At 44.1% G+C, this 23,996-nt stretch overlaps 1 protein-coding gene across 3 annotated transcripts in view; it reads right to left on the bottom strand.

Moving 5' to 3' along the window:
• The window catches only part of HSF2BP (heat shock transcription factor 2 binding protein), an 83,626-nt gene that overhangs the window by 18,167 nt on the left and 41,463 nt on the right, over positions 1 to 23,996 (bottom strand). For all 3 annotated transcript variants that reach the window (XM_022596806.2, XM_022596808.3, XM_022596809.3), the window contains one exon: positions 18,486 to 18,589. In XM_022596806.2, the coding sequence (XP_022452514.2) occupies positions 18,486 to 18,589 (104 nt within the window). The remainder of the gene's footprint in view (positions 1 to 18,485; positions 18,590 to 23,996) is intronic.

The following is a 23,996-nucleotide window of genomic DNA, read 5'->3' as shown; positions in this document are numbered from 1 at the left end:
CGTAAGCACATGCTGGCTAGAGTAAGGGCTCAGTACGTGTAGCTGCTAGAACTTTGACTGGTTGTTGCACTTCCTTCAGCCATGAGGAATATCACACACCTATGGCCTGACAGAATTTAGGCATCTTATCTGAAAGATCTTTCCAAGAGTAATACCTTTTGGGTTATTTTTCTGGAAAGATTAGTTTATAGAAAGTAAATTTTAAACATAAGGGTTTGTGCCAGCAGCTGTTTCTGTTTCCTGTGATGATGCAGTGTGGGGAGAAGCAGTGGCAGGGACATGAAGAGGATGCTGTGAGCTGGATGCCGGGACAGCCTGCTCCTAAGTACTTCTTGAGGAGGAGGATGGCCACAAGCCCAAGGGAGAACATAAAGCTACCAAATTCCCTCATACTGTAATCTTCTTCGATGAACTTTTGCCCTCACACAAAGAGGAAACAATATTGAAAGAAAAAAAAAAGCAAAAAGCACCAGTGACCTGTGGAACAATATCAAGCTTGTTACTGGAGTCCTAGAAGGAGAGGAGGGGGAAGACATAAAAATATTTTGAAGAAATGATGGCCTAAAATATTCAAATTTGAGGTAAACCACAAACCTACAGATCCAAGCAGGTAAAGGCACATCACAATCAAATGCCTGAAAACCACTGATAAAGAGAAATTCTTAGAGGCAACAAGAGGGGAAAAACAACATGAGGTAGAAAGAAAAGGTAAGAATGACAGCAGACTCCTGGTAAGAAACCATGTGGACCAGAGAACAGGGGGCAACATGTTTAGAGTAATGAAACCTCAAGTCCCATACCCAGCAAAAGCATCTTTCAGAATTAACGGTGAGCAAACCTTTGTAAGACAAACAGAAACTGAGAGAATTCTACACCAGCAGACCTGCACCCCAAGAAAGGTTAAAGTGATACCAGGTGGAAACTGAGATCTACACAAAGGAATGAGAGCAGCAGAAACGGTAAATCATGGACCTTTTTCTTCATATCTTTTCAATCTCTTTAAAAGGTAGCTGTTTAAAGCAAAAATAATAAAAATGTATTTTGAGGTTTTCAACACACATATGACAATTGTAAGAGAACAGAAAGGGGAAAAAGAAGTCCACTGCTGTAAGCTTCTTACACTACACATGAGGGGTATATTTTGAAGGTGGACTGTGATAAGTTAACATGTGTATCTTATACCCTAGAGTAACCACTGAAAGAAATACTTTGTTAAAAAGAGAAATAGCGGCTTCCCTGGTGGCGCAGTGGTTGGGAGTCTGCCTGCTAATACAGGGGACACAGGTTCGTGCCCTGGTCCGGGAAGATCCCACGTGCCGCGGAGCGGCTAGGCCCGTGAGCCATGGCCGCTGAGCCTGCGAGTCCGGAGCCTGTGCTCCGCAACGGGAGAGGCCACAGCAGTGAGAGGCCCGCGTACCGCAAAAAAAAAAAAAAAAAAAATCGGACTCAAAATATTTGAACCTCCAGGGTTTGGTAGTTTTCAAATGTTACAGTGTTTATATCACAATGCTGGTAACAGGCCATCAGCCACTGACAAAGTTCACAGCATATGAAAATACAAAGCTTCGGTCAGACCCACGGGTACCTCATCATTCTAGGTGCTAGAGAACTAACCCTTTACCCTGAAAATAAGAGCAACTTCTTTCAAAGCCCGCGTGTTTCCATGGAGAAGCCGTAAGCCTGCCGCAAGAACTCCATCGTTCACCTGGGCTCTCAGGCTTCCTTCAGGAATCAAGAAAACACTGGATCTCTCCAGCCGTGAGGTGGGAGGAACTGAACCCCAACTGCTGCAGGACCAAGTGGAGTACTGGCCACCCTGTGCAGGCCTGATGCTTTCCAGGAGATAATGATAAAAACAACTTACACCTGATGAGCAGTTCACCCCTTACAAAGTGCTTTCACACCCGTTACTGCCTTTTTACTCTGGGGCAACATCTCTTTACCGTCTGCAGTCAAGTCAGCCTGCCAGAGTCAGATGTCCTTCCTCCGTGACGCAGGAGGATGGAGCGGACTGCTAGGGTCCCGCCACAGAATAAGAAAACTCCTTAAGGAGCTTTCTTCCTACCTGTGGTGAACAGTGGCCAAGACTGGGGCCCGCTGAAAGGCAGTGGCAGGTCCTAAGGATATTCGACTCCGAACTCAAAAGTCACTTCCAGGTCCCCACGTGCAATCGTGCGTAAGGAGACCAACCTCAGACAGAGCCACCGCCCTCCTGGGTCCAGAGCTCAGTGACTTAAATTTCCAAGTGGAGAAGCAGTGAAGGTTTTGCTGTTTGTTCTACGCCTTTGTGACCATCCACAGCATTAAACTTGCATTCTAAAGCACCACACTCCTAGCTGTGTGGCCTCAGAGAACCCTACGCTTCTATGAGCCTTAGCATCTTTGTGTATAAAATATACCTGCTGTAAAGACTACACAAGGCACAGTAAGCACAGACTTTGGTCCCGTGGCCGTCACGCAGCGAGTGCACAGAGAACGTGCGGTACCCACGTGTGCTCCATTGCCGCTCACCACGGAAGCACCGTGGGTGTGGGCCCCTGGATTAAAAAGAAGCCAGTCACATATATTTGACAAAACAGTACATAGAAGGCAACCCTCCACTATCACGTCTCACGGATGAAAACCCTGCCTGGGCGATGCTGAACCTTTTAAAGAATGGCATAATTATAATCTGTCTTCCTAAGAATTAAGTACTCTGTGCACAGCCTTGAAAATTAAACACGTAAGTTACTTCTTTGGCTGAGGTTTTAAATCCCATGAAGTAAAGTGAAACATGGCTAACTCCATTTAAAAAAAACACAACTTTCACTGAACATTATTTGAGGCCAAAATAATGCTTTTAATTATCCTGATGACATCCCCAGTTCCCAATTTTCACTTATTATTAAAAATGTGTTCAGCTGAACCATGTGAAACTGTCATTTTTATAGGTCCAAAATGGACAAATACTGGCAATTCCACGTGGCTCAGCCTAGCCCCAGCCCCACGCACTGTGCTGGTGCCCTGTGTCCATGGATGGACTAACTGAATCCCTGTAACCGCTCCGAAGCAGATGTCACTGTCACCATTTTACAGGTGAAGAGTGGGGGCAGAGGCTGGTCAACGAATTTGCTCAAGATCAACAACTAGTAAGTAGGATTTGCACCCCTAACCTACGACCGGCACTTCTGAACCACAGGCAAAGAACTCTGCTAAATCTTCACATTTTGTCAAGAAGAGCAAAGCAGGTACGTTGATGCTGGCAGGGTACGCTTCCAAGGCAATGCAGATGTTACCTCCGACTATCACACCTTCTTTGCATCCCTTCATTCTGCATATCGAGAAACTTGGAACTGATTTAGGAAATTCTACTGAATTTTACTACAGAAACAGTGAGTCAGAATACTTAGCAAAAAATACAAAACTACGACTCAAACTGGCTTAAGCACTAATAACATTTATGATGTCATATCACGTCCATTATAGAGCTGGGTTCACTGGCTCAATCATGCTATCAAAGACCTGGGTCCCCTCTTCCCCCCACTCCACCCTGCACAGCGTCACCGTAAGGCTGGCGCACTCAATCACAGGGAGGTGCAAGCAGCACGCAGGGCTACGTGCTTCCTGGTTCACAGCCGGTGAGGGAAAGGCCTCTCCACCATCCCTGGGGTCTGGACGGGCCTAACGTAGCTCATGCATCCCCTTCCGGACCAGTGACCGTGGGCAGAAGGATGCCACGCACTGAGTGGAATAAGCCCTGAATCCTAAACCAATCACTGGCACGATGATAGGACTGCCATGACCGCCTCAGACCACTAACCCCCAACCCTGTCCTACACATCGGAGTCACCGAGAAGGTGTGAAAACCTCAACATCTGGGTCCCGCTCCCAATCAATTAAATTACAACCTCTATGGATGGGGACCCAAGCTTGAATATTAGGGCACAGGTAGGTTTGTGCGTGTGTATGTTCTTTTTTTTTCCCACAAAAGCCCCTACTGGAGCTTAGAATCTCTTTCCCGGGGTCATATGGTCCATGAAAGGGAGAGTGAAGCCCTGAGTAACAGATACGAGGGACACGACGTGGGGTGCTGGATAAGTCACGCACGGTGTCCAGAATATACAGACACAACCACAGAAATCATGGGAGAAAGGCAAAGTGGTTCCGACCCCACGTGCTACAAGCTCAGGGACTGCGTCACTCTCAGTGCTGTGGAGTGCACAGTTTCACATCTTGTAAAACAGGGGCTATAATCTTTGCGTGTTACGATCTGATCCAACTGTAAGAGATGACTCAAGAACCCTGTGCCTTGCACGCAACGTAAGCAGAGCTCTAACGGGCACCTTCCCATGCTAAGTGGGGTCAGGGGTCCCTGCCTTCTGTGCTGCTCCTGAGCTGAAGTCCCGGTGGCCTCCTGGTGCCCTGGCATTGCCCCTGCTCTGCAGAAGCCTCTGTGGCCTGGTGGACACTCTGGCTGGGAGGGTAACGCAGGCAAGATTAGAAGATGCTCAGGTCGTGTACCTTCAAGTTCTAGCCAGGCTCTCTCCTGGAGCCATATGATCTTGGGACATGCAAGTTTTTCTCTATAATTTTAGCACTTAAAATGCTAAAATATATTTCCACAAAATATAGCCCAGCAAATATATGATAAACACTAACTTCCCAATTTTCACCTTCTAGAGGCTTTCTTTTGATTCCTGAGTAAACTGGCTTCCAAGGTGTTACGTAACTCGTGTTATCAGTAGAGCGTGTTCACAGCTGGAACGTTTACAAACCACATGGGAAATTTCATTAGCTGAGGCTGGATAATCTCATGGAGAACCATAATCCTAAGCGTCGGATCTTCCATCAGTGAATTAGTGAAAAACACTTAACGATGTCTTTCCTTAAAGGATAATGCAGAATTCATACAGAAAGAATGATTATAAAAACTATTCTAATATTAGCAGACCATATTAAAACAAACCGCCAAAAATGAAGCAAGTATCACATTTTAGTAACTACTTTTATGCCAGAAAAGAACTCACCGTTTGAAGATGAACTGCAAGAGAAAATAACTCCCTGCTCAAGAAAATGTTATGGTCACAGTGTGTTGTAAAGTAAGATATATTAATGCTTGGGGGTTTTTGTTTTGTTTTTTTGTTGTTGTTTTTTGGCTGAGCGCTCGTCACACAGGATTCTTAGTTCCCTGACCAGGGATGGAACCTGCGCCCCCTGCAGCGGAAGCACAGAGTCTTAACCACTGGCCCGCCAGGGAAGTCCCTAATTCTTATTTTTAATTATTTCCTTTCTATTTGAAATTCAAAACCTGAAAATTGGGACCTGATTACCCTTAATACCCTTAATACCAACACACGAAGCCCCCTTTCACTAACAAACTCCCGCCCAAGCAGCATTACCCTCACTACTGCTCTCCTTTCCCCATCCCCTCCCTTCAATCTCCTTTGTCCTTAATTCTGTACTCTACAGAAAATCTTTTCAAAGACCACCAAAGCCTTTTCTCCATTCCTGTTTTCTTGATCTTCAACATATATCTGACACTATTAGACTCCTTTCTTCACAAATGACTATTTTCTCCTTTTTTTAAATTTATAAATCATTTCCATTTACTGTTACACTAAATTCTCATGGCCTCCCTTTGAGGAAAGCAGAGACACATTTGCAGTTCTACTTTGTAGATGACAAGCCTGACTGTCATATAATCTAAAGGACTCGCCCAGAACCACAAACCAGGGAACTGCCAGAGGGGGGCCAGGCCCAGCTCTGCCCTCGCCCTGCCTCTCCTCACTCCGGCCTCCCGGAGACCCCTCCTCAGGGCTCAGGCCTCTCCCCATGGCCCTGGGAGGGCCAGCTCTGCTGCATGACAGTCTCCACACTCCCAGTCCTCTGTTCTGTTACTTCTCTAATAATGACTCCCAAACCCATGCCTCTGGCCTATCGCGTGAACTCCAAGCTTCTCAGCTCCAAGGACCTGTTGGATAGCTCCCTTCAGATATTTTCCTTTTTTTACTGTTACCCCGAACTGAGCATGTCCCACACCAAACTCATCTTTCCATATAAACTACCTCCCCTTTCTAAATTGTGACCATGAATTAATTATACCTCTATCAGACTAGAGTAAATTTTCGATTGTTCTCAGCTTGTTGGATTTGACATACGTAAGCCAAATGTTTTCTGACATCCTTCAAGATATGAAGCAGTCATTTGACCACTCAATTCTATCAACAGCTAAAAATCAAACACTTAGACTGTGTTTCTGGTTAAAATTGTTACATAAGGTTTGATTAATCAAAGAGAACAGGCCCCGCAATATCCTGTGGGGAGGCTGACTTCTTTGTCCTATTGGACCTGAAGGCCAAGTGTCAAGTCAATAATATTTGAGAGTTTTCCGTGGTTTTCTTTTTTTTTTTACTAGAAAGGCTTCTAGTAAGAGTGAAAGATTTTATCCCATCCCTGGGTACATATCCAAAAAGAATTGAAAAAAGGATCTTGAAGAGATATTTGCATAGCCATGTTTACTGCAGCATTATTCACAATAGCCAAGATAAGGAAGCAACCTAAATGTCCATCGACAGATGAATGGATAAAGAAACTGTGGTCTATACGTACAGTGGAGTATTTTTCAGCCTGCCACAACGTGGTTGAACCTCGAGGACATGGAGGTAGCTGAGTGAAACAAGCCAGTCACAGAAAGACAAACACCGTACCATCCCCCTTATGCGAGGCATGCAGAGCCATCAGACCCAGCGACTCTGAACACCGCCTTACTCGGTCCGTCCTCGCTGTTCTGCTGTCTCTGCAGGCTCAGCTCAGGTCACGCCTCTTAGGAGCTTTCTGCTGCTGCGCTAGCCCACGTCGAGTCCTGTCGCCTTTGGGTTCCCATTTTACTTAGAGACATATTGATTTAACATTTTCTTGGTATCTTGTTTCATAAATATCAGTCATATCCACCTAGACCGTACATTTCCTTTTGGTTGGAACCAGATCTTAGATCTCCACACAATTCCTGTTGTCGAAAGCCTGCCTCTGCCCTGCCCTTGGCCGTGGTCTCCATTCCACCCGCTGCAGGAGCCGCCCTCTGCTGCTCCTCGTCTGTTAGGAGCCGGTGTCCGGTTTCCCTCAGGCCATTTATGCATTCTCTAGCTTTCCCCGTGGCCTCCGGCCTCTGTTCTGGATTTGCTTTCCAATTCTTCACTGAACTGAGCCCTGACTGGGTCTCTGAGGGTCTTCTGAATCCCCACCACTTTGCCCAAGCGTCTGGGTCTTTTTGCCACGACCTGCAAGAAGTTAGTGGCCACCTCTGGCCCAACATTGCCTGGACGCACCTCCTGTTCTGTACACTCCTCAGGTTGTTCACCAGCCTAGGCAGAGGTGGGGTCCCCAGATTCACTGTTGGTGGCGTGATTGGACCCTGGGCTAGGAAAGTTAGCCTTGACTCAGTTTCCGTGGGGCTGTTCTTAGGTCTGCTTGGCATGCTCCTGCCTTCTACCCTCATCACTGGTCAGCGTGGGGCCTGGTGGTGCCATGGTGACGATCTCAGCGAAGGGCACGTGGCCTGCGCCAGACCAGAGTCATCCTCCAGGTGTGTTCTGGCTGGAGCTGCCGAAGAGGAGTATTTTTCCCAGTCTGGGCCATAGAACTATTAGGTGTGATCCAGAGCTGCCTGTGGCTATGTGGCTGGCCACTTGGGGGAAGTTCTTCTGTGCTGTCGGTCACTGAAGCCGGGTCAGAGTGCTGACACAAGGATGCAAAGAGGGATCCTCCAGCTTGCAGTTGGCTTCACCCCGCCCTTCCCAAAGCTTGGTTGTTTAGATTTTTCTCAAATTTTGAGTTACTCCAGCATCTTCTGTGAATAGCTCCTCTCGTTTTTCTAAAGTTCGTTTAAGCATCATTTTCCTTTCAGTGAGGACAGTGTACCTCCGTCCTCTAACTCACACCTCCCTACCCCACTGTGGTGTCACATTCTCTTTTCCCGTGGCATCAGTCACCTTTTGACATACTGTGTAATTCCCCTGGTTGGTCTGCTTGTTGTTTACTATCTCTCTTCCACACGGGAATGAAAGCTCCAAGAGGGCAGGGATCTCGTTTGGCTCACAGATGATCCCAAGCACCTGTAACATGTAGGAGGTGCTCAAAAACACATCTCCAATGAATGAATGAAACACTTCAGTTTGTGCGCAGCTGTCCATCATCTCACACAGAGATGCAACGCTCTTATTTGGACTTTGGTTATATCACAGAGAATATTTGGCATTTGGTTATATATATTTGGGTCATATGCACAGAGAAAGGCTGAGAGGTTTGCATGCAGATGAAAGTTTAGTTACATATCTTCAGCATTCCTATTAGCCCAAATAGGTGGCCTTGCAAGGGTTATGATTCTAGTAAGCTACATCTTTATTATGTGAACAATGATGATAACCATGTGATCAAAAACCAAAACATTTAAGATGGTTATTTACAAAGATTTTCAATATAACTGTTTTATTATGTTGGTTAAATATTTCTCCTAATACTTTGCATTAGCCCAGTGTTCAGATTGTCAGTGCAACAGGTGTGGTATTTGTCTTTAAAAAAAAAAACCACGGGGCTTCCCTGGTGGCACAGTGGTTGAGAGTCCGCCTGCCGATGCAGGGGACACAGGTTCATGCCCTGGTCCAGGAAGATCCCACATGCCGCGGAGCGGCTGGGGCCGTGAGCCATGGCCGCTGAGCCTGCGCGTCCGGAGCCTGTGCTCCGCAACGGGAGAGGCCACAACAGTGAGAGGCCCGCGTACAGCAAAAAAACAAAACAAACAAACAAAAAAAAACCAGTTTCAACAGAGAGCGCCTCTGAAACACCAGCCTTACCCATGAATCACACTGAGCCCATGGCAAGGTGGCCTCCACCAATATCTCTGGATTGGAGTTATGCATTGGGGTCATTTTCTCCCAGCTTTAAGAACTTCCTTTCTTGTAAAGAAGGTCTGCTAGCAATAAAATCTCTCAGTCTTTGCGTATCCAGGAATGTATTTTGCCTTCATTTTGAAGACTAGTTTAGCTGAACACAGAATTCTTGGTAGAAGGTCTTTTCTTTCAGAACTTTGGACACATCATCCCTCCGCTTTAGGACCACTGTTTCTGATGAGCAGTAAGCTGTCAATCTGTGGTGTCCTTGTACGTGTTTCACTGATTCCGAAATGTTCTCTTGGTCCTAAGTTTTAACAGTGTGACTGTGACATGTCTACAAGTAGATCTTTGTGTTTATCCTACTTGAAGTTCACATATCTTCTTGGATGTATGGACTGTTTTTCATCAAAGTTAGGATGTTTTCAGATGTCCTCTTCTCGAATATTTTTTCTGCCCCTTTCCTCTCTCGAGCATTTCCTTCAGGGACTCATACTGTGCTTCTGCTGGTATGCTTGACGACGTCCCGGAGGTCTCTGAGCTTTGCTCATTTTCCGTCGTCCTTTTTTGTTTCTGTTGTTCAGACCAGATAACCTCTACCTAGTGTTAAGTTTGCTGATTCTTCCTACCAGCTCAAATCTGCTGCTGAGCTGCCCAGAGTTGTTCCCATTTCTTAAGCTCTTATGTAGATGTTCAGCTCATTCATTTTCCGCTTTCTTCTTTAAATTGATAAACTTTCTACTAAATACTGATTTAAACGCATTTCATCATTTTTGATACGTAATATTTTCATTATGCAGTTCAAAACATCTGATTTCTATTATGAGTTCTTCTTTTACTCATGGGTTACTTAATTTCTACATGCAGGATTTTACTAATTCTCTTTTTGTTATTAATTTCCACCTTCACTGTATTGTGGTCAAAGAAGATATCCCATACGATTCTTATCATCTGAAATGTGAGACTTGCTTCAAACCCCAGAAAATGATCACTTTCATAAATTTTCCATGTGTAACTGAAACAACTATACAGTTGGAGTCTTCTATGCGCCCAGTGGGGCAGACTGGTTAATTGTGTTTTTCAAACCATTCATATCCTTATTGTTTGTTGTTTTTTAGTTATCAAGTATTGAGTGAAGTGGGTTAAAATGTCCCTGATCATGGGGGATTTATGAATTCCTTCTTATGCTGTTTTCAGTTGTGTCATTTTTGAGACTATATTAGGAAGTGTTTATATAAGTTCAAAATGTTATATCCTGGTGATACAGAATCTGGTGATGAGAATCTGCCTAGTATGTTTTCCTTTTATTCTCAACCTTTATGTATTCTTATGTTTTAAATGAATCTCTTATAAACAACATATAACTGGATGATTATTTTAAATCCAGTCTGACATGACTATCTCTTAACTGGGTCATTTGGTCCATTTATAGTTGTAACTGTACATATTTTTGGATTTATTGCTTCCATCTTATTTTTTCATTTTTTCTCTTTCTTGCCACCTTTTGAATTATTTTTCACATCGCATTTTATCCTGTATTAACATTATAGGCATAGAGTCTTTCTATTATCTCCACGTGATCCTAGAAATTTTCACCTGCAAACTATCAAGGTCTGAAATTAGCCACTATTTCGGCTCTCGGTTTTGAACAGGGCTGGACCTCACAATGCTGCCGCTCTGCCTATCCTCCTCCCAGTGCACATGCTATCACTCTGCTCTTGGTATTCTACTGTTTGGCTTTTCTGTTCGTCGGTGTTTATTTTGACTCATTGATACATATGCTACCACCTCTGATCATTGCTCTCACTTGCATCTCACACTTTCCATCCGAGATCAAGCTCCTCCTGAAGTGTGTGTATATGTATATATATATATGTATATATACACCCTTTAGAAGCTCCTACTGGGAAGGTCTACTGGTGACAGACTCTCTCAGTTCTTGTTTGTCTGAAATGTCTTTATTTCACCCTTGCTCTGAAAGCTATTTGTTGGCGGGGGGAAAGAAGCATACAAATTCGTGTTCACAGTTATTTTCTCTCCGTGCTAAGATACTGCACTATTGCTGTGAAGGGGTCAACTGTCAGTCAAAGTGTCAATCCTTTGACGGTATACATCTTTTCTGTCTGCCTGCTTCTAAGACCTCCTCTCTCTAATGTTCTGGTTTTCATGACAATGTGTCTTAGTGCAGATTCCTTGTCCTTCATCCTGCTTACAATCAGGTGGACTTCTCAAATTCAGTGCAAACAAGGGTGGGGAGCTTCTCTGGCATTATCCCTGTAACGCTGCTTCTGTCCCACTCGCCCTCCCCTCCCTGCCCAGAACGCTGACCGTCCAGTGCCCAGTCTCTCCTCTGTCTCTTGCCTGCTCCAATTTTCCATCTCTGTCTCTCTGTGCTTCATTCTGGATAATTTCTTCAGAACTGTCTGCATCAATCTAATTATCCCTTCAACTATGTCTAATCTGCTGTTAAAGCTATTAAATTTATAATTGCAATCATTATATTGTTCACTTCCAGAAATATTATTTGACCCTTTTTCAGATCTGCCCAGTCACTTTCACAATCTCTCACTCTTTACTCATATATTAATCCTTTCTTTTTTTCTTTAAACACAGTAAACACACTTATTTTATATTGATTTGATAACTCTTAGACCTGAAATCTTCTTTCGGGTCTGTGTCATGTTATTTCACTAATGATACTTCCCATGCTTTTTGTAATTTTTAATATGTGAGCTCTGACTCTTGGAACCTTATCTGAATGAACCGGTTGAAGTCAAAGAATCCTCCAGAAAGGATGTGCATTGTTCTCTAAACGAGGACTGCCTGGGTGGTTTGAATTCAGGCTTCGAAGCTGCATGAAAACCAGTCTACCGTGATTAATTCTCAGAGGACATTTTTCCTCCACTACAGCCTATGGTTATTCTCAGAAGAGATTTTCCCCCACTGTGTTCAGTCCCTAAGGTCAAACAGGCCACCTTCCTGTAGTCTCCAAGGGCAGGAAGAGTACCTTCAGTCTACCCTGACAATGCTGGTAAGTACCTTTGGGAGTCCCCTACCCGGCTACTCATTTAGGGTGGTAACTGAGCTTTGTTTCCTGTCCCCACACCCTGTTAGGACACGGAAACTAAAGGTCATCTGACAAATGCCTTCAGAACAGGAGTTAGCTCAGGTCTCTGTTAACCTCTCTGGCATCTCACTTTCACTTGGCTTTTGTGCTCTGGGTGTAATTACTATTTTTCTAGCTCAAAGGAGGGCTTTTAAAGTGTTTTTTATATCTCACCAGACATTTTGAGTGTTTTCAGTAAGGAGACTTGTCCAGGATCTAGGCCATTATACCGCTGCCTCCCAATTCATGGTCTACAAGGATGGGCTGATGGGAGATCTGCAGGAGGTGACCTGAAGTTTTTAAACAGAAGATGAGGGAGGCTCAAAACCTGGTGGTAGTGGCAGACTGTGGTCAGATTATGGATGTATTTTGAAAGCAGGGCCATGAGAATTTCCTTACAGACTGCACGTGGGTATCAAGAGAAGAAGGAGACAAGAATCACTCCAAGGTCTTTACAGGCCTGAGAAACTGGAAAAATAGAGCTGCCATCAACTGAGACTGGGAAGGCCGTGGGTAGAGTTAAATGGAGGAAGATTCGGAATTTAGTCTGAACACACTGAGTTTGAATGTCTACTAGCTGTCCATGTGGAGATGTCAAGTAGATAGTCGGATATATGGGTCTGGGGTTCAGGAGAGAGGTCTGGGCTAAAGATATTAATACAAATTGGGTAGAGCGATCAATGTTTCATATTACTTAGATAAATCAAATAAATGTAAGATGGGAAGCAAATGCCTATGTGGCTGTTCAACATTGTAAATGTGAGTAGGAAATGCAGCACTAAAAAGTTACAGGTGTGGTCTGAACGCCAGTTTGCATTAACGGTTACATAACCGTTAATGGCCATCCTCCCGAAAACACTCTGTCCTCATCGGCTATTCGCTAGAGTTCCGCGCCCGTTCGGCTTAAGAGGAATGTGAAGAATTTGGAGAAAGCCTGGGAAAAAGCCAGCAACACAGTTGAATAAAGGGAAGGAAAATGAAACCCAGCAAAGGTTAAAGGAAATGAGATTATTTAGTCAGGGATGATTAACAGCAACTGGTCCTGTACTCTGGATCAAAGAAGTCCGGATACTTGAAAGCAACTTGCCACCTTTAGGTCAAAGGAATTAAAAGGAAATGAGCTTTCATTGTGGCATAAAAGATTTAGATTATAAATAAAAAGCGAAACTAACACCTCTTTAACACCTACTATGTTAGGTATTGGCCCAGGCACTACTGCATTTTAATATACACGAAGACCCTTGAGGTAGAAATCCCCATTTTGCAAAGCAGAAAAGAGGGATCCTAAAAGGTAAGGTCCCAAGTAGACAAGCTGTAATTTCAATCTGGGTCTAATGAATCCAAAGTCCATGTTCTTTAAAACATATCAAATTTCCTAACATGAAAACTGACAAATGTAGGAACCAATTATTGAAAGAAGTAATGGAATCTTTTTTTCCTAGATCTTTTAAAAGTTAAGAGAGAGTCTTATTTTCTAGTGTATTTTCACAAAGCAGATCTACCTAAAAGCAAAGAAGAATAATCCAGTTTTTTTTTTTTTTTTTTTTTTTTCCGGTACACAGGCCTCTCATTGTTGTGGCCTCTCCCGTTGCGGAGCACAGGCTCCGGAAACACAGGCTCAGTGGCCATGGCTCACGGGCCCAGCCGCTCCACGGCATGTGGGATCTTCCCGGACCAGGGCACGAACCCGTGTCCCCTGCATCGGCAGACGGACTCTCAACCACTGCGCCACGAGGGAAGCCCCAGTTTTTAAATTCTCTTAGTCCTAAGCAGTTATGACAGTCTAGAATTATGAAAACAATCACACCACCACCGCCAGGCACCAAGATGCACATACTTTTTTCAAAGAACTACTTTTGTTTCTGTTTTCCTATTCTATAAAATATATATTCACCTTCCTAAAAGACACACCAAATTCTATAACCAATTTCAATTGTTAAGTTAAATTAATTCCATGGATAAATCAGGGGACAACATGCTGGGCTTGGTAGACCTTGTCTTTATTTGACTGTGATAGCAAATAACATCAAGATGACATTTCAAAAGATTTATTAGGCTTTGGGCTGTGCACACTGTCAAAAGAACCAGTAACTGCCTTCATGAGCAAGAAAGCCTGATGGCCCCGGGGCAAAAAGTGGCCTTAAGGCAACTTCACCCCAGCCCCCACTGTACAGGACCTGAAATTCAAGCAGGAACAATCCACCCTGGTCAAAGCGCGCCATCTCTGGTGAGGGTCAGGAACCGACACTCTTGGGTTGCTGGCAACCTAGAGAGCTGCCTAAATTAAAATGAAACTGTAAGGACTGTCACTGGGCCCTGGAACGTTTCTGGAGCACCAGAGCTAGAAAAGGCCCTAGAGAACATTCAGCCTAAGGCCCTCTTTTTATGCGAAAGTAAACAACTGGCAAAAGGCGCTGGCGGATCACTGGCTGCAAGCTAGCAGAGAGGGGCGTAAGGTTTCAGGACATCTATCTCTAAGGCTGAGCCACGCCACACCAGGAGACAAGGAAGGGAGAGAGGTCACCGGGAACTAAGCATCCATCTCAGAGGCACTTCCTGCGGAGCGGAGGTCCACAGAGTGGCTGGGAGAAGGGACCTAGAACCCAACTGCCCGGACTTCCACCCAGAAGCTGTATGACCTCGAGGAAGTCACTTCACCCCTGCGTGCTCCAGCTTCCTCATATATAAAACATAAATTGTAATATTTGCCTTATAAGGGTATTTAGAGAAGTAAATCTGTAAATACACATTGCCTGGCACTCCAGGAGTGTTAGGGACCCTTATTTAATTATCCTCGCTCTCTCCCCACCCCCGCCCCTGCCGACTGACACCATCTGCTGGCACGTGGCCCACAGCGACCAGCCGGGATAGCTGCCCACCTCTAGCCCAAGACCCACCTCTGATTCCATGGGTTCCTTGGCTCACGTTCTCAAGAGAAAAAAGCTGTCTGGTCAAATACCCAGCCCTCGTGGGCAGGAGGCCTCCTAAAATACAAACACAGCCCTCTCGGCCACCTCCTTACAGCTTTGGAAGATCTGGGGTTTTACCCTACTTGCAAGTTAATAAGCCAGCATGCGAGAGTCTCACGGATGCTGGCAGGAGGGACAACACCCCTGTGTCCAAGGCAAAGAACAGTATTCCTCCACGGCAACGGCCATATCCAGAGGGTCAGCACAGTTCAATGAGACCCAATTCCACAGCGCCAGGCATATGCCATGGGCTGCACTACAGAAGAGAAACCCCAAACTCAGGGAACCCAAATCGTTCATAATGGGAGTAATCCTGCCAGACCTTTTCCCCAGAGGGAAGCATTATCCCTATTGCATGAGTGTAAACAAACCCACCCTTTGTTCTGGACAGAGACAGTATCTCTATCTTCATGGGGATTTACTACATAAGCAGCCTTGAAAAGATAGCCAGAAACAAAGGAGGTCAGTTCCTCTGCTCTCCCAACAATATCTAAATAAACAGACATACGTATACTATTTCATTGGCTGGAAGACTCGGTATTGCTAAAATGTCAATTCTCCCCAAGATGAACTGTTGATTCAACACAATCCTAATAAAAATCCCAACAGGATTTTTTGTTGTTGCTAGAAAGTGACAAGCTGATCCTCAAATTCGTATGGAAATGCAAAGGACTTAGAAAGAGTCAAAACAACTTTGAAAAATAAGAACAAAGTTGGAGGATTTACACTACCTGACTTTAATATTTATTATAAAGTATGGTATTGGCGTAATGCTACAAAAATGGATCCACAGAACAAACGAATAGAGTCCAAAAACTACACCCTCTCATATAATGTCATTTGATTTTCAACAAAGGTCCAAGGGCAATTCTGTGGAGAAAGGAGAGTCTTCCAAACAAATGGTGTTAGATCAACTAGGTGGCTTTATGCAAAAAAACAAAAACAAAAAAACCCAACTTTGAGTCATACCACTCAACATATATAAATATTAACTCAAAATGGATCACAGACCTAAATGTAAAATGCAAAACTATAAAACTAATAGAAGAAAACACATTTAAAAATTCCGTGTGGCAAAAATTTCTATACCAAAAGCATGATTCGTAGAAGAAAAAGGACAATAAATTAAACCTCACCAAAAAAATTAAGAACTTCTGTTCTTTAAAGATGCTCTTAAGAGAATGAAAAGACAAGCAACAAACTGAGAGCAATTATTTGCAAACTACATATCTGACAAAAGATTTGTATGCAGAATATACAAAGAACCTCAATACTCAATTGAAACAACCCAATTTTTTTTTTTATACAGCAGGTTCTTATTAGTCATCCATTTTATACACATCAGTGTATACATGTCAATCCCAATCGCCCAACTCATCCCACCACCACCACCGCCCCCCGCCGCTTTCCCCCCTTGGTGTCCATACGTTTGTTCTCTACATCTGTGTCTCTATTTCTGCCCTGCAAACCGGTTCATCTGTACCATTTTTCTAGTTCCACATATATGCGTTAATATTCGATATTTGTTTTTCTCCTTCTGACTTACTTCACTCTGTATGACAGTCTCTAGATTCATCCACATCTCTACAAATGACCCAATTTTGTTCCTTTTTATGGCTGAGTAATAACCCAATTTTTTTTAATGGGCAAAAAGGTGTGAACAGACATTTAATCATAAAAGATACATGGATGGGCAAATAAATACAGGAAAAAATGCTCAACATCACTAGTCATAACATAAATGCAAGTTAAGACCAAAGTGAGTGAGGTATATCACACCACTCCCGGAATATCTAAAATTAAGAAGAAGGACCATGCCGAACACTGACGAGGATATGCACAACAGAGGCGGTAACTCTCTGCTGGGGCGGGGGCTGGGGGGTGCAAAGCAGTGCCGACACTTTGCAGCACAGCTTGGCAGTGCCACAAAAATACCTACTACGTGAGCTAGACAGTCCACTCCCAGGTGCTGACCCAAGAGAAATGAAAGCCGGTGTCCAGGCAAAAACATACAAGAATGTTCACAGCAGCTTTATTTGCAAGAGCCAAAACCTGAAGACAGCCCAAATGTCCGTCAACAGCCGAATACATAAAGCAACTGCAGTCTCTCCACATGACAGAATACTACTGAGTAATAAGGAATCAACTATTAATACACACAGCATGGAGAGATCTCGAAGTAATTATGCCGAGTGAAAGAAGAGAGGCAAAAAAGAATACACAGTGCATGGTTCCATTTATATAAACCTGTAGAAAATGAAAACTAACCTGTAATACAGAAAGGAGGCAAGCGATTTTCTGGGAAGAGGGGAACAGAGGGACGGGAAGGAGGGATCCAACAAGCACAAGGCACCTCTCGAGAGTGACAGGTGTGCTCATTATGTTGACTGTGATGATGATTCTACGGGTGTATAACTTACGTCAAAACTTACCAGTTGTTTGCCTTAAATGTGTACAGTTTATTGCATGTCAATTATACCTCAAAAAACCTGTTACAAAAAATAAGCATTTACCACCAAATGGAACTGAAGCTCAAAAACAGAGATTGATCTGAATTACAAAAAAATAAGGAAAGGTAATTTTTTTGCACACTTGAATGAAATATGTTCCTACTGAAGACATGGTATTAAAAAGTATGATAAACAGGATTTCCCTGATGGCACAGTGGTTAAGAATCCGCCTGCCAATGCAGGGCACACGGGTTCGATCCCTGGTCCAGGAAGATCCCACATGTCGCAGAGCAACTAAGCCCATGAGCCACAACTACTGAGCCTACACTCTAGAACCCGTGAGTCACAACTACTGAGCCTGCGTGCCACAACTACTGAAGCCCGCAAGCCACAACTACTGAGCCCGTGCGCCTAGAGCCCGTGCTCCGCAACAAGAGAAGCCACCACAATGAGAAGTCCGTGCATCGCAACAAAGAGTAGCCCCTGCTCGCCACAACTAGAGAAAGCCCACATGCAGCAATGAAGACCCAACGCAGCCAAAAATAAACAAATAAATTTATATTAAAAAAAAGTATGATGAACAGATTGGGACAAAATTTTAGGTTAAATTGGTGGTTAGGGAGAAAAGCCGGAGAAACAGTAAAGACAGCTTTTTATTCCAAAGAAAACAAAAAAACACATCAGATGGATAGATAGATAGCCGGATGGAACTTCAGAGCTGCAATCTCTCAGATTTCTTTTTTCCCCACGTTGCTTAACGATGGGATTTCCCTATACCTGATGTTCAGAGCCACAGACAGCATACATAGTGCTGTATCGTTCACAGTGAAAGGGACAGGTTAAAGCCACTTATTAGCTGTTTTATTAGATAATTTTTCTTTGTGTCACAGAATCATAACTAAATTGAAAGCGATACTTCAGAAACAGAACTAGAAATAACAGCATACCAGTGAGTTTTCTATAATTTGAAATCTTTTTTTAGGAAGGCATGAGAACACCTTGGGATGAACAACCCTCATCTCTAATACTTTACGACCTCCTCCTGCCACAGGGGAACAGGTGTATAAGGAGACGCACAGGTAAAGCCCATCCTTACCGCTCAGAAGCCACCACAACAAAGGGATGAATCCTGGACTCTCACTAATGTACTTCAAGCCTTTCAAATTGATGCTCACGTTGTACAGGGACATCAGCATTAATCTGAAATGTAAAAGAAAATGGTGTTGACATGCTGCCCCTCCATATTGCATCACCCTAAATATATCTCCTGGTTCATAGGACCTTAACATATTTAGGGGTGCCCTTATGCCCTTACACTTCAGATGTCCAACTCTAACACAATCTGGATGACAGGTATAGTAAGCAGAAGTATGTAAAATATTTGTCTCTGTGAGGCTACCTGAAAATGGGAAATTTCAGCAATACTGCCACGTAACACCACCTCTTATAAGTTCACATAATCAAGAGACACATATGCAAAGTGGGCACAGGGAACCTCAAAACCATATTCATTGAGTAATCCCTTTTAGTACCAATCCTGCATTTATAGACAGATAACCCTCCATTCATAAGTATACTGTACTCTAAAAGTTCAATTCACTGTTTAAAATTTAATCCTACCTTTCATTCAGTGAATGTTACCCATGATGCCTGGGTGGCCAGGTCAGGCCGTACCATCCTGTTTAATCCACGGCAAAGGGATGGAGAGCACCACAATCCAACCACCCCTAACAACCAACGATCCTACTGACCTGGAGTTAAATAGGGTCTTACAAGTGGTCTTGGGAACTGACCACGGCTAGTAATACAGAGTCGAATATTATTAAAAACTGGAAAACTATAGGACTGGTTTCTGATAATACTGCTGAATACAGAGACCCCCAAAACTTCATACTGTACAGGAATAGAAAAGGCTACACAAATATTTTGCAAAGTCTTGAAAAACATGAATGACCTTGTAAGAAATGAAGGGAAAACCATCTCTAATCAGGAACTTAGTGAGAGCTCAAATTCAGAAAGGTGAGCCCTAAAGATGACAGATTCCAGAGACACAGAATGTCAGTGTTAGTGCCTTTGTGCAGAGGGACAGAAAGAAAAGCCTCAGACCAACACAAGACAGGACTTCAGAGCACAGACCCCTTCAGAAAGCCAGGAAAGAGTGAACTGTCAAGCTTGGCATGATTGCATACTTTCTGTATTGCCTGAAAATCCACAAGCCAATAATTTTAATAAGAAAGTAGACCTGGGATGGGAGCTGCTCCCGCCACCCGGCCACAAGGAACATTCTCTTAAAGGAAAGCACCCTCAACTGGGTCCTCAAAGAATTCTCACAAATACAGTGCTAACAATTTTAAGTTCATAATAAAAATCACAAAACACATGAAAAATAAGACCTTAAAGTAACAGCACAAAGAACCAATGACAGAATCAGCATAAAAAAATTATCAGATACTGCAAGTATCAATTACCAAATAGAAAACAGCTATGTTTAATAGGTATAAATAATTCAAAAAAGAAATTTAAAACATCATCAAGGAGCTACTGAGTATTATAAATAACCAGGCAGCTCAAAAAAGAACCCAGTAGAACTTACAAGAATGAAAACTTTAATAATCAAACTGTAAAACTGAAGGGTAATTGACACCTGGGAAAGGAGAAATACTAAACAGAAAAGAGAGCTAAAGAAGGGCTTCCCTGGTGGCACAGTGGTTAAGAATCGCCTGCCAATGCAGGGGACACGGGTTCGAGCCCTGTCCGGGAAGATCTCACATGCCGCAGAGCAACTAAGCCCGTGCGCCACAACTACTGAGCCTGAACTCTACAGCCCGCGAGCCACAACTCCTAAGCCCACAAGCCACAACTCCTGAAGCCCAGGTGCCTACAGCCCATGCTCTGCAACAAGAGAAGCCACCGCAATGAGAAGCCCACGCTACGAAGAGTAGCCCCTGCTCGCCACAACTAGAGAAAGCCCGTGCACAGCAACGAAGACCCAACGCAGCCAAAAAAGAATAAATTAAATAAACTTTTTAAAAAGAGAGCTAAAGAAATTGCAGGAAATGGAGCAAAGCTAGGGAGGAGGAAGCCCAGAAAGGCAGCTACCAGACAAGGGGAGCACTAGCGAGCATGCAGAATCTGCCCAGGCTGCGGCCGGCTCTGACCCGGCCACTGGACGAAGCAGACACTACCGAGCCCAGTGGAGAGTGAGAAGAAACCACGGAACGAGGCACAGATTTGGCACTGACCACCTCGGGGGGGCCAGGGTTTAGGAGTCAGGAAGAGCTAACTGCCTGTCAGGACAAACACCAGTTCTCTTCAGGAAAAGGTACCAGAGCCCAGAGCCCATCTCCTGCAGTGTCCTATGTGTGCACAACTGAACATTTAACCAGCAGGGCCGGCGAGGGTGAGGAGAACAAGGCACTTGCTTTGGTTGCAAATTTAAGGGGTGCCAAAAGAGCTTAGTAACCAAGGTTTTTAAAATATATTGTAAAGCAACTTTTAAAAATCAGAACTACTGCAAAAATTCCATAATAAGCAATATATCAAAATTTAAAATCAAGATGGGATCAGTAATAGTACTATGCCAAGACATATTAGAGCTTGAGGCAAAAGGAAAATCAATAATAGCGATTTAGTCCATTAATAAGGGATCGATTAAATTATGGTACACACATACATGCATGCCATGGAAAATGTTTATTACAGTTTTCTGTTAAAATAGCTGGTTTCGGGCTTCCCTGGTGGCTCAGCGGTTGAGAGTCCGCCTGCCGATGCAGGGGACGCAGGTTCGTGCCCTGGTCTGGGAAGATCCTACATGCCGCGGAGCGGCTGGGCCCGTGAGCCATGGCCGCTGAGCCTGCGCGTCCGGAGCCTGTGCTCCGCAACGGGAGAGGGCCGCAACAGTGAGAGGCCCGCGTACCGCAAAAGAAAAAAAAAAAAAAAGCTGGTTTCCCCACTAAGCTTTGTTTGTCAAAAGCAAGCTCCACAGCTGATTTGTCTTTACAGACACATAGGCTGGTACAGTACCTGGGACATGATAAGCGCTCGGGTTCAATATGGAAAGTGAACCAGCTCCCAGCGATTGAGAGCCTCAGCAGGGCAGCGTGTGGAGACGGTCTGTCTCTCCTCCTATTTCCATGGGCATTTTCAAAGTCAAGGCAACGCTGCCGTCCAAGAAGAGAACACCAGACTAGCGCCCTTGAGAACAGTAATGCCCAGGTCTCAAATTACGATTTTCAACCTCGCCACAGGCCACAAAATGAGCCAAAATTACAAACGCTCTCAAGTTTTCCTGACAATTCTTACAGATATCCAAAATCTATGTACTAGTAGCCATTTAATGAGTTATTAAGGGATGTTCAAATGTCATATTCATGAGGAAAATTCAACACATTGACTAGAATTTTCTGAGCTCTCTAATCCAGGATCTCAAGAGGAGAAAAGTTCAGATCACCAACACAGATAGCTGGAATCCCTCAAAATTCAATGTATTTCCTACGCTGCTTTCAGGCTACAACAGCAGGAGTGAGTCACTGCAACAGAGATCGCATGGTCCACAGAGCCTAAAATATTCTATGTGCCCCTTTAGAGGAAAGCTTGCCAACCCCTGCTTTAGAGAATGAAAAGAAAATAAGCCAATCTTCTCTAGATCTTAAGAGGCAAAGTTAATATCTGGGTGATGACTGAAATATGGGGCAAACTCCAGATAATATGTCTAGTTGAAATTCTTCATTGACTGCTGTTTAACTTTGAGGTGGCAAAAACACAAATTGACAAATGTCTCTAAAATTTCATATTTGGTCACAATCAGCCAACATTAAGAAGCTAAAATGAGGGACTTTCCTGGTGGTCCAATGGGTGACTCTGCGCTCCCAGTGCAGGGGGCCCAGGTTTGATCCGTGGTCGGGAAACTAGATCCTACATATGCTGCAACTAAGATTCCGTGTGCCACAGCTAAAACCCGGCGCAGCCAAAGTAAATAAATAAATATTAAAAAAAAACAAAGAAGAAGCTAAAATGGAACAAAACTAATTGCCACGGCCATGGTGCCACCTGACCTCATGTTACTGCCAGGCTACATCTTTCGGAAGACCAGAGAATCCTCCAAGGTCACACCACGACTTAGCAAACAACAAACCCTGAACCACTTCCTGTTTCTTATGCAAATACTTTCTATTCCAACATTTCTACTCCAACCAAAAGCACTCTGTAGGGCTTCCCTGGTGGTGCAGTGGTTGAGAATCTGCCTGCCGATGCAGGGCACACGGGTTCGTGCCCCGGTCCGGGAAGATCCCACATGCCGCGGAGTGGCTGGGCCCATGAGCCACAACTACTGAGCCTGCGAATCTGGAGCCTGTGCTCCGCAACAAGAGACGCCACGATAGTGAGTGGCCCCCGCTTGCCACAACTGGAGAAAGCCCTCGCACAGAAACGAAGACCCAACACAGCCATAAATTAATTAATTAATTAATTAAAAAAAAAAAAGTATGAGTTCAACATATGCCCTTTAAAAAAAAAAAAAAGCACTCTGTAAATAATGTATCAAAGTTTCAACTGTCAGGTCAAAAGAGACCGCCCATTCAATTCACTCTTCTGCTACTTCAGTATTAAAAGGAAATGTCATTTCCCAAACTACTGTAGTACTAGGAGTCATTTGTTTCTTCCAATGACAAAAAAGTAGGTAAATTCTGCTTCCTACCATGAACCTAAGCAGACGATACATTATAAATGGATTCATGGGCTGCAAAAGAGCAATCTCCCCATCTCTGCAGTCTTGAGAATTTGAGAGGCATCTGACATTGATAATAGAAGGACTGAAAGCAATGCTAAAACAAAGGTAGCAATAAACTTAAAATGCTACGCAAGTAACTCTCCTTGAATGACAAGGCCCTCTCTCCACCTAGATACACGAGGCCTGCGCCTGGAGGCTGAGCGGGCTCTCCTGGTGAGACGTCAGAAAGCCACCCCCCAGGCAGTCTGACGCCCAAGGCTGAGGTGCTCAAAGTAAAGGTGATGCGGGTGAGCTACCTTGTTCTTCCTTGTAAAAGAAATTATAACTTGTAACCTAGAAGCAACAAAGAATAAACACACCCAGTACTTCAAAACAAGCCAACCATAAAAATAAACCAAAAGGCATGACTTGTGATGTCTACTGGCCTGAAACAAAACCCACAAATCAGTCATCCAAAACTGACTAAAATCTAAAGTAGCCAAATTAGCACCACCAAGTAATTTTAAGGAACAAAGAGTAATACAATTCTTAGAGAAGACTGCACATGTTACATGAGAAAGAAGCAATTGGCAGAGCAATACAGTCAGATACTTCAGACCAAATGACGGATGGAGACTCGCAGTTAGAGGCCCACCAATTTTTTTTTTTTTTTTGCGGTACGCGGGCCTCTCACTGTTGTGGCCTCTCCCATTGCGGAGCACAGGCTCCGGACGCGCAGGCTCAGCAGCCATGGCTCACGGGCCCAGCCGCTCCGTGGCATGTGGGATCTTCCCGGACCAGGGCACGAACCCGCGTCCCCTGCATTGGCAGGCGGACTCTCAACCACTGCGCCACCAGGGAAGCCCCCCACCAATTTTTAAAGAGGATATAGTAACTGAC

Source organism: Delphinapterus leucas, chromosome 4 (assembly GCF_059928025.1).
Source record: "Delphinapterus leucas isolate spDelLeu-1000000601 "Yukka" chromosome 4, BTC_Dleu_Yukka2, whole genome shotgun sequence".
Taxonomy (NCBI): Eukaryota; Metazoa; Chordata; class Mammalia; order Artiodactyla; family Monodontidae; genus Delphinapterus; species Delphinapterus leucas.
This window is presented reverse-complemented; position numbering and strand designations above follow the sequence as displayed.